Here is a 15,211-nt window from a genome sequence, read left to right on the forward strand (position 1 = left end):
CGTTGATTTTGCTTCATTTCACACAACTTATCTGTGTTGACTTTTGTTTGAATTTGCTTTTGTGTCATCTTCACTTGTTTCCGCGATCGTCGTTGCCATGGTTGTGTACTTACATGTGGGGTGGAGATTTCAAAATAAGGGCGAGGTCCTGTTGGGATATGGGTGTTTTTTTGTTTTTTTTTGTTTGGTGCTTTCAAATATCAACACCGTTTGGCAAAAATTGCTTAGTGCACTTTTAATGGCACACATCATTAAGTTTTCTTTGCGATGCCATACGCAGTTTGGGTTGTTACATTTTTAATTTTACAAAAGCTTCAAGTACAGATAATTATTTGTGATGATATACGTACTCTTGTTTACTGTCAAACGGTTGAACTCTGCCGTGTGTGTATCCTGTTGCAAAATGCGGCGAAAAGTCCTACACGATGGTAATAGTGTGATTTAAGATGTATACATGTCTATACTGATAATTCTGAATATACTGAATATTCGATAATGAGACTAAAATACTCCAAGTCTTAATTGATTTGTGATTACAGTGGGGGGAAAAATATTTTACCCCCTGCTTATTTTCTACGTTTTCCCACTGACAAAGAAATTATCAGTCTATAATTTTAATGGTAGGTTTATTTGAACAGAGACAGAATAACAACAAAAAAAATCCAGAAAAACACATTTAAAAAAAAGTTGATTTGCATTTTAATGATTCAAATAAGTATTTGATCCCCTATCAATAAGCAAGATTTCTGGCTCCCAGGTGTCTTTTATACAGGAAAGGAGCTGAGATTAGAATCAATCAATCAGATTCCAAACTCTCCACCATGGCCAAGACCAAAGAGCTGTCCAAGGATGTCAGGGACAAGATTGTAGACCTACACAAGGCTGGAATGGGCTACAAGACCATCGCCAAGATGCTTGGTGAGAAGGTGACAACAGTTGGTGTGATTATTCGCAAATGGAAGAAGCACAAAATAACTGTCTCATAACTGTCTCATAAATATCTCCCTCTGTCTGGGGCTTCAAACTGACATAGTTAGGAAGGGCTTTGTAGAAGAAGCAAAAAGGAAATTTTGTTAAAATTTCTGTCTGTGTTGAATTATTTATCAACAAAAGATGACATTTTTCTATTTGATGTCTCTGTCCCATTTCTGTTCAGGAATGGGCTGTTTTTGGGGAGCAGAGAGGCATTTCTGGAGAATTCCTGGTGTGTTCTCTACACAAGTGGGCTACGCTGGGGGCTTCACACCTAACCCTACCTACCATGAAGTGTGCTCAGGTGAGTCCCAACCACACTAACACAGCCAAATACAGATATGCATGTAGACACACATACATTTTCCCCACTTCCTTTTTGCCGCTACATGCTTGTTCACCTCCCATATCAAAGAGGTCTATGATGGCACTTTTCCCAACCGTAAGTCACAAACATTAGAACAGCAGCAGCTTCACTGTACCCAAATTAGTGCTTCGCTACAGCCTTAACCAAAACATTCCCTTCATCTGCAGTGAACTACCCAGAGTGCACTGCTCTATCCCAGATCCGCAGCCCTTCCCCCCTCCTCTGTATGACCTACTTGTAGCCAGACAGTTCAGAAGAGATGAGATGGAGGGAGGGATGCAGCTGTGATGATGCAGTTTCTGAACTGGTCCCAGTGAGAAGGTTCTGACTGCAGCTCTGCAGAGGATTTGCTCTCTCCAAACACACACACAGGCTCTTTTAAGTGTGTAGTGTGGAGAAGACTTGCGGCTGTCAGAATTGCGTTGGGTGTTGGGGTTCATATGTAGACAGGCTTTGTCATTTGTAAGAGTAGCAAACGCATATGCAGATGCAGTTTTACACAATTGTTTATGAAAGGTTTTGTCTTTGAGTACCAGTTAAAAGTTTGGACACATTTGACAGAATGGTTCTTATGATCTGAAAACCTTCTTTAAATTTATGCTTAAATGTTTTGTATATAATTTTAAATTGAGCCTGTGTTTTATGGCTGAAGTTGTTCCTGCATTTCTTTACAAAACCATTTTAAATGTTTAAGCCTTTGAGGCTCTACTCCAGTATAGTTTAACATCATCCCAGGATGCACCTCATAAAGATGAGAGAAGTTTATCTTCATCATAACCACATGAGACAGACAAACACATACACTTAAACTACAGTTCAGAAGACAGTAGGTTTTAAATTTCAAGAAAGAAGTCTCTTACGTTCATGAAGGCTGCATTTAGTTGATGAAAAATACAGTAATATAGTAAAATATTTTAACAATTAAAAAATCAGTTCTATATCTGATTATATTTTAAAATTTAATTTATTCCTGTGAAGACAACAATGAATTTTCAGCAGCCATGATTGCACCAGTCTTCATTGTGACACGATCCTTCAGAAATCATTGTTATGTGCTGTTTGGTGCTCAAGAAACATTTCTTAATTGTTTTTTAGTATTCTTTGATGAATAGAAAGTTACAAAAAGTTAAAAGACAGCATTTATCAATTTAGTGCATCATTGCTGAATGAAAGTGTATGTGTTGCTATTGCTACATTCATGCGGTTGGTAATATTGATAAAAATATTTTTTTTTTTTTTTCTAAAAATATTTGAATAATAATTAAATATTTTTTTACAATATTTGAACAACAACTTAATATTTGAGTAAAAGATTAATTAAAATCCTTAATATCTAATGCCTGAGTTTAATGTATGTTGCAAAATCACAGAACATTTGCACAGCTCTATTTGTGCATGATATAACTTATTTTTGTGCTGTTCTCTCCAGGTTTATCAGGGTACACGGAAGTAGTGCGAGTAGTCTTCTCTCCTAAAGAAGTCAGCTTAGAGAAACTTCTCAAAGTCTTCTGGGAAAGCCATGACCCCACTCAAGGTAAACAAACACACCTATTCCCTCACATCTACACACATGCACTCACACAGATGTCCATAGAAAGACCCCTGTGTGCGAGGTGCAGTGGCCCAAAAGCAAACGGCCTCATGAGGTTAAAACACGCTGCATCTGTGTGTTCACGCTGCCCTGTGTGTGTGTGTGTGTGCTGGATGGTCAGGATTATCTCGCGGGAATTGGAACAGCCTCAGACAGGCTATGTTAATGTGTCTGAGACCAATTCAGCCATGAGAGGAAAAGAGATATCGCGTATGTGTGTGCATTAGTGCAAGCGTCACCTATTCCTCCAGTCCACGAGAAACAGAACCAATACTGAACACACAGCTGATATTTGCCGTCTGTGCTGTCCTTCAGGTCCTCATTTGAGAATAAATCAACCTTGCTGTCTGCCTGCAATCCAGCACTAAGCTTGAGAAAAACTGAAGAAAATTTACAGAAAAATGAATTCACTCCATTCAGTTAATTGAGCTGTGTGTTTTTGATCCCAGACACTATCTCACTGTCTGTCTGTCTGTCTCTCTATGTCTCTCTATCATACTATCTTCCCTCAGTTTCTTATTCAGACTGTCTGTCTGTCTATCTATCTATCTATCTATCTATCTATCTATCTATCTATCTATCTATCTATCTATCTGTCTATCTATCTATCTATCTATCTATCTATCTATCTATCTATCTATCTATCTATCTATCTATCTATCTATCTATCTATCTATCTATCTATCTATCTATCTATCTATCTATCTATCTATCTATCCATCCTTCTGTCTCTGCTCATCAGACTGTCTATCTGTCTGTCTGTCTGTGCCTGTCTGTCTGTCTGTCTGTGCCTGTCTGTCTGTCTATCCTTCTGTCTCTCTGTTCATCATTCTGACTATCTGTCTGTCTATCTATCTATCTATCTATCTATCTATCTATCTATCTATCTATCTATCTATCTATCTATCTATCTATCCTTCTGTCTCTGCTCATCAGACTGTCTATCTGTCTGATGTAACCGTGTGGCTGCAGCATGAAGCTGTTGTTTGGCTCTCTGTGTTCAGTCACCCTGAAACAGAGAGAGAAGAGACACTCCTCTGAAACATTCATAAAGCCTGATCCTGAGGACCTGAAGCGCACACGCACAACTCTTCAGCTCTCCTTCGTCAGCTGGACTGTGGAACTACAGTCTCTGCTTTAATACATTATATGCCGTCTGTGGTTCGTTCAGTAAGGCCCTCTAATAACTTCTTGTTTGTATGCTTTCCTCCTGGAACGTGTACAAATTCCATTTGGGGATTAGTAATGCATGTCTGTATATCTGCCAGTTGACGACACGCCCCTAAAACCTGAGTCAGGGCACGGTTTAAGTACGGCAGTGATTTTCTTTGAATTTTTCATGGCAAATCATCGGTTTGAGCTGACATGATTACCCTGTGTGTTTGGTATTGTGCCAGCTCTCTAATTCACATCATGTTCTGAAGGTGTCTGAACTTTAAAAAGTCACCCGGGACACCATCACCCTGTCAGCCAGAATACCCCAGAAAGTAAAGAGCAGAAAATTACTCATAGGAGCCAGCGTTAGTTGTCAGAAATGACCTTCAAATGTGATTAAACATCTAACGTTCTCTGTTTTCTTTTACCTATAAGAATGCAAGGTATGTACAGACATATATTTTCAAAATTGACTATTCTGTGGGTTATCTATTCTAAACAATTGATTGACTAGCTGATCTTAAAGGGGTAGTTACCTGAAAAATTGAAGTCTGTCATCATTTACTCTGCAGAACACAAAAGAAGATATTTTGAAGAACGTTTGGGTCCAAACAATAAGGACTTTCATTTTGTCAAAATATTTTCTTTTGTGAGCCACAGAATAAAAATATATGGATTTGGATCAATGTGTGATTGAGTAAATGATGATACAATTAATTTTTTTTAATAAACTGTCCCTTTTATGTTTTGTATAATTAGGCCTAGGATGATGTTTACCCAACCCGATCTGATGTGTTTCTTAGGGGGTGTTTGCATAAGATCCATTCTTGCGTTAGAAAACAGGTAGACAGAGTGCAGTAGAATGGAACACAAAGCAGAGGTCTCAAGACACGTTTTTTTAAAGCTGAAGCATTTTTAACTTGACACTTCATCTTAAAAAGGTTTTGTATACACAGACCAGATTTTTTCAAAATAGTGTAGACTGGAAGCAAGAACTTGCAGCCTTTTATTGTGATAAATTATAGATGGGCAACAAACATACAGGCTACAAAATAGAACCTTTTACTGCTCAAAACTATCATAGTCCTCCCAAAAAGGCTACAAATTTTGTATAATAAGAGAGACGTTGCTCAGAACAGATTTAATGATCAGAACAGACAATTTGAAGTCTGACTGTAATTGTCTGGAAATGTATTGTTGAAGCAGTGGTTCTTTGAAAAGTATCAGTTTAGATATGAGAGTGTTTTAGCAACTTCTACCCAATAAAATACTTTAGAGCTTGACATAACTACAAAAATGTACAAATTTAAAAGACTTTTTAGGATTTGATTCACTTCAGGTAAAAAAAAAAAAATCACACTTTTGAAATTCCCTCATATATCCCAAGTGAGAAACATATACAGACAGACTAGTTGACCATCAGGACCCGTCTATAATAAACACACACATACTCTTGTAGAGTCAAGTGAGAACATGTCTTCTGAATGTATGAAGCTTTCTCACCTGTATTGACATTTAAATGTGCACTAGGCAAGTTTTAAGCAATATTTCAGCATTAACAAATGCAAAACTTGTTCCTCTGTCCCGTTTGGCATTTTTAGGTTGTGTTTCATGACCCTGCAGGAGTTTGGGTAGAGAAGCATGATGAAGAGCATGGCCCATGTGCGTGACAGAAGCGTCAGATTGTGTTTTTTGGCGCAGGCCGCTGCACTGTGATTGGCTACCGAGAATTGGGAACGTCTCTGTAGGCTGTTCATCCATGCATGCTTAACGCACACTCCATTTGTCCGTACCCGAACGCTCACGCCGAATCAACTATGAATCTGTGCACGTGTGTGTTCGTCATTGCTTTAAATCACGGGTAAGTACAGCATGAAACCGCTAGTGTGTAAGGTTTCATAGGCTGAATATGTACACGCTTGTTTCCGTCATGCACAGAGACCTGTGTATTCAGCTGCTGTCTCACAGTTCAAAGGGTTCTGCTTTCAGCAGCATGATTTCCGACTTGTCCAATCACGGCTGGGATAGCAACATCCACAGCCAATGAAACGCTCCCAGCACGCTCCTCTTCATACCCCCATCTCATACCCAGCAACACTTGCTCTGGCAGAGTCTTTAGGTCATGGTATTGCAAACGTGCGGTAGCTTCCCTATACCCTACGCTCGTTTTCTAAAAATATAGGGTGCATTTCTTGCCGTCATGCTTCATCCTTGGCTGTGCTGACAAAGATAGTACAGGATGCCGAGGGTAGTGAGAGACGAGTCGGGAAAATTGGGTTCCTGGATGGATTTGATGAACAGGAAATGACTGAAGCTAGTGTAACAATTATATCGCCTGTGGCAAACCATAGAGTGGGGAAGTGCAGTGTGGGCACACACACAAGAGAAACGCGCACACTTATGCTTGATCGCCTCAGCAGTTTGTTACTTCCTTGTTTTAGAAAACCCCCCTCCTTTCCTCCCCATTCCCAGGGGACTCCATTCTGTTTACAGGATAACAACATCTTATCTTCTCTGTTCTCCTCTTCTCTCCTCCCCCATCCCTGGCTCCTTCTCTCCTCCATCCCTTGCTCCCCCTCACCATCATCCCATCAGCATTTCCGCAGTGACTCCTCATTCTTCCCCTCCGCTTTTATCTCTTAGTCACTTTCTTCGTTCTGCCATCCCGTGCTCCCTCGTTCCGCTAACAATGAAAGGCAAGAGGGTGGGTTTCTCTCCTCCTTTGTCCTCGTTTTTCTGTCTTGCCACTTTCATCTTTTATCGTGTCATGTTTTTTTCTTGATTTGCAGTATTTATGTAGCTGCTGCGTCAGAGAGATGCATTAACGCAGGCTTCACGGGGGAGAGACAAGATGGCTGACGCAGGCGCTTGTCGTGTCTTTCAAACGTAGCGCTTGATCCAGAATCTCCTAGGCCTGTAAACGTTAAATCCAGTTTTCCACCTGCTTTCGGTATGACTGACACCTTTGCTGTGTATATTGAGCCTTGGAAAGCTAAACATCGATGCACAAGCTAATTACATACCCAAACTGTTTGCAAGATCTCCTTAATTACTCAGCAACACTCTTGATTTGTTGTTGAAAACAAAGGTTATTGGGGTCACGAACACCATTTTGTGCACAAGCCACCAAATGGGAAAAAAAAAAGACTGCTTCTAAATTAATATCCCCCCTCGTCTTTTTGGGGTTCAGTCTGCAATGGGCACGTGCCTCTCGGGGGTGACCTCGACCCCAGCCTAGGGGGGCTCATTACAGTTTGTCAATCAGCTATAGGGGGAGGGGCCGACAGAGGTCATTTATGGAGAGTAGATGAGTAACGGTTGAAGAAATGCTTCTTTTTTATGAAAAGGGGGTGGATTTGGAAGAAAACATTGGTTTGTTGAGGAAATAAAAAACTGATCTTATTTTTCCAGCATATTGGACCAATTTGGATGCTTTGTTGAAGGTGCACGCTGTATTTTTGCCCAATATTTTGTTTTATTTTACATACACTAAAAATTAAAAAAAGTCTAGGGTTAGTAATTTATTTGTTATTTTTTATTTTTTAATGCTTTTATTCAGCAAGAATGCAATAAATTGATCAAAAGTGACAGTAAAAGTAAAAAATCTTTTTCAAATAAATGCTGTTCTTTTGAACTTTCTGTATTGAAAAAAGGTACAAAAGTTTCTGCAAAATATTATGCAGCACAACTGTTTCCAGAATTGATGATAATAAGAAGTAATCAGCGTATTAGAATGATTTCTGAAGGATCATGTGACACTGAAGATTGGAGTAATGGCTGCTTAAAATTCAACCTTGCCATCACAGGAATAAATTACGTTTTTAAATAAATAAAAATAGAAAACTTATTTTAAATTGTATGAATATTTCACAATATAACTGTTACAAAGATGAACCGTTTGAAAGGGTACCACCCCAGTGACAACTTGTTCCACACTGCTAGTCTAAAGATAATCTATTTGTCTTTAAAATTATAGTACAATGAATGGCAAGACAGAAAACTTAAGGAGAGAGAACAGGACTGAGATCTGGATTCAAACCTGCATCCCTGCAAGCACAATGGCTCTTACTGCCATGAACATTGCACTATCCACTTTGCCATGGCTTCGACACTTATAAAGATTTTCGCCATTAGGTCTGAATACCAACAGCAACAATTTATGTTTGCCACAGATCATTTTATAATTACTGATCTAGTTTTACAATTATTTATAGAATGTCTTTTCTGCAAGAAAAATGAGAATGAAAGACCATTATTCACCGTATAAAATTTTTTAATTCCCTATTTTCATCAGTGAAATGCTAGTTGATACATACTAAAAATATATACAAACCATATTACATTTACAGCACATTTTAAACATGTGTTTTTTATTTGTAAGGAGAGTGTAAGAATTTGTGTGTGTGCAAAAGAATGAGGTTGTGAGCTTGTGTGTGTATGTGTTACATAAGAGGTGTAAAAATAGACCCAGCTCTGCACCATTCCTCTTAGTTGGCTGCTCTCGCACGCACACTGCTTCACCGTACCCACAGGGCACACACAACAGTGCTCTAAACAACCCCTCACACACATACACTCCCTGCATCATACACACTCAAATTCACAAACATACACAAACTCACTAAAGCATCACACGTGCACCTTCACAAATACAAAAGATGGACATACTCCGTCAACTTAGTAACCAAAACAATACAAATACGTTACACGAGTCAATCTGTGTGTCTTGTCGGCATACATTTCAGCCTCCTCAGTGTTTAGAAGTTGTTTTTGTCCACAGACACTGAGAGGCACTTTGGTCAGAAACGCAAGAGTTCGTGAGTAAAGCAATAAACCAAGCAGGCTAAGATTCAGAGCTATCAGTGTAACACATGATTGACATTTTGTGTGACAGTGAAAATTTTGCTTTTGAAAGACACAGAGATCTCTGGTGTCAGTTCACAGGCTTCACATCGCAGACACAATGTTGATGTTTTATCATTTTAATTTAAAGGGATATTTCACCTAAAAATAAACTTTGTCATGATTTACTCACCCTCAAGTTGTTTTAAACCTGTGTTCCGTTCACTCTCAGGGAAAAAAAAGGTACAAAATCTGTCACCAGGGCAAGACCTTTTTTAAAAACCTTTATACCTTTTAGGTACAAATATGTACATTTAAGGTACCAAAATGCACCCTTTGGATATAAAGTTGTACCTTTTGAAAAGGCACTGTCTCTTTTCTGAGTGTTGTGTACTTTTTTTCTCTTACAAGAATTGTAAGATTTTTTTCATATTCATATTTCACATACACTCTTAAAAATAAAGGTGTTTTAAGATGCCATAGAAGAACCTTTTTGTCTAAATGGTTCCATAAAGAACCGTTAACATCTGAAGAACCTTTCTGTTTCACAAAAGATTCTTTGTGGCGAAAAAGCACCTTTATTTTTAAGAGTGTAGTATTTTTCCATACGATAGATTGTAGTAACCATGGGCTGGGTAGAACTCCAAAAAACAGCAAAAAGCACCAAGAAATATGATTCATGTTCTGATGATAACCGATAAATGGCCAATATTGAAATTCTGTAATGTTTTGGAAAGTTAAATCAGTCATTTTAAATGTTTTAAGTGAATTAAAACATCACAACATTATAATGTTTGGTCTGAAAAGTAGATATTAACAGTAAATATTTGCTGAAGGTTATATTTAAAAGTATTATTAAATTATTTTTACTATTAAATTATAGTGTTTTAAAAGATGAATTTACATGACAGCAAAGGTAATTTAATTGATTATCTGATATCATCCAATACTGAAAAAAAGTGACGCATTTGGTGTTCAAGGATTTTTAAAAATGATAGTAACAACGCAGTTTTGATGACCATATACATTCTTTGTTCATCCATTGTTTTGTGTTCTACAGGTTTGGAATGACATGAGGGTGAGTAAATAATGAAAATTTATGGGTGAACTATCCCTTTAAGTAACATCTGTGTTTATTTCTAGTTACTTGAGAACTAATGTCCCTCAAGCATTTAAAAGAAAACTGAACTCTAATAAATATGGGATTTTCATCTTATCCTTTTCATTCACTCTTCCCAATCTTTCCCCTCCTTCCTCATCATCCCACCAGGAGAGACACATAAGTGCTGATATTTGAAATGTCTGGATTGGTCAGAGCAGCCTTAGAGTATTGGTATCTGTCTGGGTGATGCTGTGTGTGCTTTCACGTGCGTGTACAGCTTATTCACTCACAAGTACACATAGTAAATCTCTCCTTTCTTCCCTCCATCTAAAGCAAAGGGTGATGCTTCTTGGCCTCTGCATTAACAGAAATAGTTTTCCTGTGAGAGAGCCATGTTATGGAGAGAGGGAGACAGCGTGTGACATTTATGGAGTCAGCTTCTGCCCAGCTCTCTGCTCTCACCCTGTTTGTGTGCTGACAACACATCTGCGGCATTCTCCACTCTCGGTTCATGTGCGCCGTTTGTGTGTTATTCAGCTTGAACAGGGAGGATCATCAATAATAACTAAGCACCATGATGGAGGTTGAAAAAAAGAAGTGCTCTTCTGTCTTGGGTGGAGTACATTGAGTGCTCATCGTTTCCATTTAGTTTTTAACTCCTTTTTTACTCGCATGAGACGAGATAGATTTAAGGGTTTTGATATTCAGTGACACTAAAAACGATTTGGCTACTTAAACCACACTTAAAAATGTCTGAATGGCATTGCTAAATGTAATAAAATGTAAACTTTTTATTTTATTTTATTTTAAATACATTACCTTTCAGATGTTTGGGGTCAAGATTTTTTAAATATTAGAGAATACTATTATTCAGCAATTCAATTCATCAAAAGTGTCAGTAAATGCATCCATAATGTTTCAAATTATTTATATTTCAAATATATGTTGTTTGTTCAACTTTTCTATTCATCAGAGAATTGTGAAGCAAAATCTGTAATGGTTTTCACAAAAATAATAAGCAGCACAGCTGTTTTCAACATCGATAATATTATGAAATGTTTCTTGAGCACCAATTCAGCATATTAAATTATTTATCTTAATTATTTTTGAATTATTTATTCAGCATATTAAATTACTATATAGATCATATGACTCTAATACTATAGTAATGCCTGCTTAAAATTCAGCTTCATCACTGGAATAAATATTTTACATTTTAAAATATATTCAAATAGAAAACAAATATTTGAAATTGTAATAATATTTCACAATATTAATGTTTTTGCTGTGTTTTTAAATAAAATCAGCTAAATAAAATCTTGATCCTCTAGATGTTTAAAAGTATTTGCATAATGTCTCAGAATAGTTCCTGCATCATTTGTTTGCAGATAATAAATGTTTGGTTTGATATTCTGCCTGTGCAGTGGCAAGTGTTAAGTGTCCAAATCCAAATTTCTTTCTAGAAACATTTTCCAATATAACTTGGCTGTGTGATGTGTTTGGTGGCTGTGATGACACTCAGGCCTCAGGGTCACAGGGAAGGTCAGTGACTGTCGCTTTGGCACTTTGGAGGATCAGCCAATCAGAATGCAGTATTTTGGCCTTTGAAGAGAGAGCTACAGAAGGCACTGTGCGGTAGAGAGCTCATGGCAAGATGGCCGACATCCAGTTCTGCAGAAAGATACAAGAGAGACAGTAAATTCACTGTGAAGGAAAATGACAAGGGAATACTGGAAAACACAAACATGTTTCCATTTGTTAACAAGGAGGAAATTGTTCTAAGACTGCTATTTTTTCATATTTTCTATCCTATAGGATTCAGAATTGGATGTTGCTTGCTAATAATAGAAACGTTATTTGAAAGATTGATGTATACAGTGTGTCTGACAGGACTGCAAATTCCTGGGGTGTGAGTTTTTTAAAGGGCTCTAAAGCATTTATATATATATATGTGTATGTGTGTGTATTTTTTAGGAATGGCACAGGGGAATGATCATGGCACGCAGTATCGTTCTGCCATCTACACCTACAGCCCAGAACAGCAAGAGCTGGCCATGAGAAGCAAGCATATGTACCAGGAGGTGCAGTATCTCAAAACACACACAAACATTCCATGGAATTCTGTTGCTTTATAATGAATAAGGATATTTTTATAACCCACACCCCTATTATTTTCATAAGTCCTACCCCCTTCAAACTTAACCAAACTTAAACTATTTTATTTTTCAGATTTTCCTTAAGATTTTATTACTTGTGTTTTTTTTAGATTTAATTTAGCTAATCTAAATGAGGAAATGCAGACTTTTATTGTTTTTAGTTAATAATTATTTTACTAGAAACCCTAGAAGATAACTTTTTTTATTTTTTACTGTGCATTAAAGTCTGCCGCATTTTAATTACGGTGTAGACAAACAAATGAGATAGATCACGATCTACCAAACAGCTCCATATAACAAAGCACTGTAAAGACTAGACACCTTGGCAGCAATACATAATCGTGAATAACCTTTAAAGATTTATTTTTTTCCTTTTTGTAATGCAGATCATTCACCAGGCTGTCACTTCTAGTTGGATGCGTGTGTATTTGAATGCCGTAGCATGTAGCATGATCAATCATAAAATCAGTAGCCTAACAGTTAGCAATAAATCCATATCCTACCTTTTCTTGTAACCAGATAAAATCAATCCATGGCACTGAACGCCGTTGGAGAGGTTTAATCCACTCGCATTTCTGAGCATGCTTGCTTGCTGGCGTTCACATAAATCCGCACGTTGTCTTTTAGGTTAGGCTATTTCATTCAAGTCAATATAAGCAATTATGCTATGTCTAGAATTCTTTTACGTTACTGAGCATAGCAAATAAATTGGTTGCAAAACGGTATCCAGTCACATGTTTAACTTTTAGTCTGCTTGTTACGGTCCACAAAAAAAAAAATTATACAGTCACATTACTATATGCAATAGCCTATATGAGATAGCCCATGATCACTGGATTTTATACAGGTGTTACTATAACGATTTTGTAAATGATGATCTGAAACAAAATACTGATGTGGAAGTTACCCTCTTTTGCCTTGGTGTGACTTCTCACTTTTTGCAGACAATGCAAAGGCAGAGTACATTAACATCAAAATAGGGGTAAAAAAATCCAGTTTGAGCTCACAATTTTCATTACTAAAACATCTAATTACCAAATTTTCAGTGTCCTACCTATAATTAATTTGGCTGGACAAGTAAAAAACGTTAAAGTCATTTTTCTCAGTTTCACACTCTAGCGAGTTAAGGTCTTTTGTCTTTGTAGAGCAGTATTATACATACAGTATCTCACAAAAGTGAGTTCACCCCTCACAGTTTTTGTAAATATTTTATTATATCTTTTCATGTGACAACACTGAAGAAATGACACTTTGCTACAATGTAAAGTAGTGAGTGTACAGCTTGTATAACAGTGTAAATTTGCCTCAAAATAACTCAACACATAGCCATTAATGTCTAAACCGCTGGCCACAAAAGTGAATACACCCCTAAGTGAAAATGTCCAAATTGGGCCCAAAGTGTCAATATTTTGTGTGGCCACCATTATTTTCCAGCACTGCCTTAACCCTCTTGGGCATGGAGTTCACCAGAGCTTCACAGGTTGCCACTGGAGTCCTCTTCCACTCCTCCATGACGACATCACGAAGCTGGTGGATGTTAGAGACCTTGTGCACCTCCACCTTCCGTTTGAGGATGCCCCACAGATGCTCAATAGGGTTTAGGTCTGGAGACATGCTTGGTCAGTCCATCACCTTTACCCTCAGCTTCTTTAGCGAGGCAGTGGTCGTCTTGGAGGTGTGTTTGGGGTCGTTATCATGTTGGAATACTGCCCTGCGGCCCAGTCTCTGCTTTAGTATGTCACAGTACATGTTGGCATTCATGGTTCCTGCAATGAACTGTAGCTCCCCAGTCCCCGGCAGCACTCATGCAGCCCCAGACCATGACACTCCCACCACCATGCTTGACTGTAGGCAAGACACACTTGCCTTTGTACACCAAATTTAACACACCTGCTTCCCATTCACACCTGAGACCTTGTAACACTAACGAGTCACATGAGTCACAGGCCCAATTTGGACATTTTCACTTAGGGGTGTACTCACTTTTGTGGCCAGCGGTTTAGACATTAATGCCTGTGTGTTGAGTTATTTTGAGGGGACAGCAAATTTACACTGTTATACAAGCTGTACACTCACTACTTAACATTGTAGCAAAGTGTCATTTCTTCAGTGTTGTCGCATGAAAAGATATAATAAAATATTTACAAAAAAATGTGAGGGGTGTTATGAAACTGCCTGGAAGAGGACATGTGTCCATATCGTCCTAATGCACGGTGAGGAGGAGAGTTTGAGTGGCTAAAGACTCTCCAAGGACCACAGCTGGAGAATTGCAGAAAATAGTTGCGTCTCGGGGTCAGAAAACCTTAAAAAAAAATTGTCAAACAGTACCTACATCACCACATGTTGTTTGGGAGGGTTTCAAGAAAAATTATCCTAGCTCATTCAAAAACAAACTCCAGCATATTCAGTTATCAGACATGACTGGAACTTCAAATGGGACTGGCTTCTATGGTCAGATGAAACAAAAAAATGAGCTTTTTACCAGCAAATATTCGAGATGGGTTTGGTGAACACATGGATAAAAAGTATCCCATGTGTACAATGAAATATACTACTGTATTTTTGATGTTGTGGGCCTATCAAATACCAACAGATAAAAAATCAACAAGTGACTGACTAGAAATCTTAGAAATCTTATAATGGGCCATGTTTGGATCTTCCAACTGGACAATAATCCAAACACAAACCTCAAAAACAACACAAAAATGGGTCACTGAGCACAAAACCAAGCTTCTGCTATGGCCATTCCAGTCCTCTGACCTGAACCCTGTAGAAAATGAGTGAGGTGAACTGAAGAGAAGAAGCACCAACATGGAGCTGGGAATCTAAAGGGTCTGGAGAGATTCTGGATGAAGGAATAGTCTCTGATCTTTTGTCAGGTGTTCTCTAACCTCATCAGGCATTTTAGGAGAAAATGTAGAGCTGTTAAACTGGCAGATGGAGGTTTCAAAAAGTATTGAATAAAAGGGTGCCGTTAACTGTGGCCAATGTGTATTAGAGAAATATATTTATTTCATAATGATACC

General features: G+C 37.9%; 1 protein-coding gene across 1 annotated transcript in view; it reads left to right on the top strand.

Moving 5' to 3' along the window:
• Window positions 1–15,211, top strand: part of LOC306886624 (peptide methionine sulfoxide reductase MsrA-like) — a gene marked incomplete at both ends in the record, with an annotated part of 36,517 nt that overhangs the window by 14,183 nt on the left and 7,123 nt on the right. Inside the window, 3 exons of the mRNA XM_079443900.1 lie at window positions 1,157–1,276; window positions 2,769–2,873; window positions 12,004–12,110. Of these exons, the coding sequence (XP_079300026.1) occupies window positions 1,157–1,276; window positions 2,769–2,873; window positions 12,004–12,110 (332 nt within the window). The remainder of the gene's footprint in view (window positions 1–1,156; window positions 1,277–2,768; window positions 2,874–12,003; window positions 12,111–15,211) is intronic.

The sequence above is a fragment of the Barbus barbus genome (assembly GCF_936440315.1).
Source record: "Barbus barbus genome assembly, chromosome: 20".
Classification (NCBI taxonomy): Eukaryota; Metazoa; Chordata; class Actinopteri; order Cypriniformes; family Cyprinidae; genus Barbus; species Barbus barbus.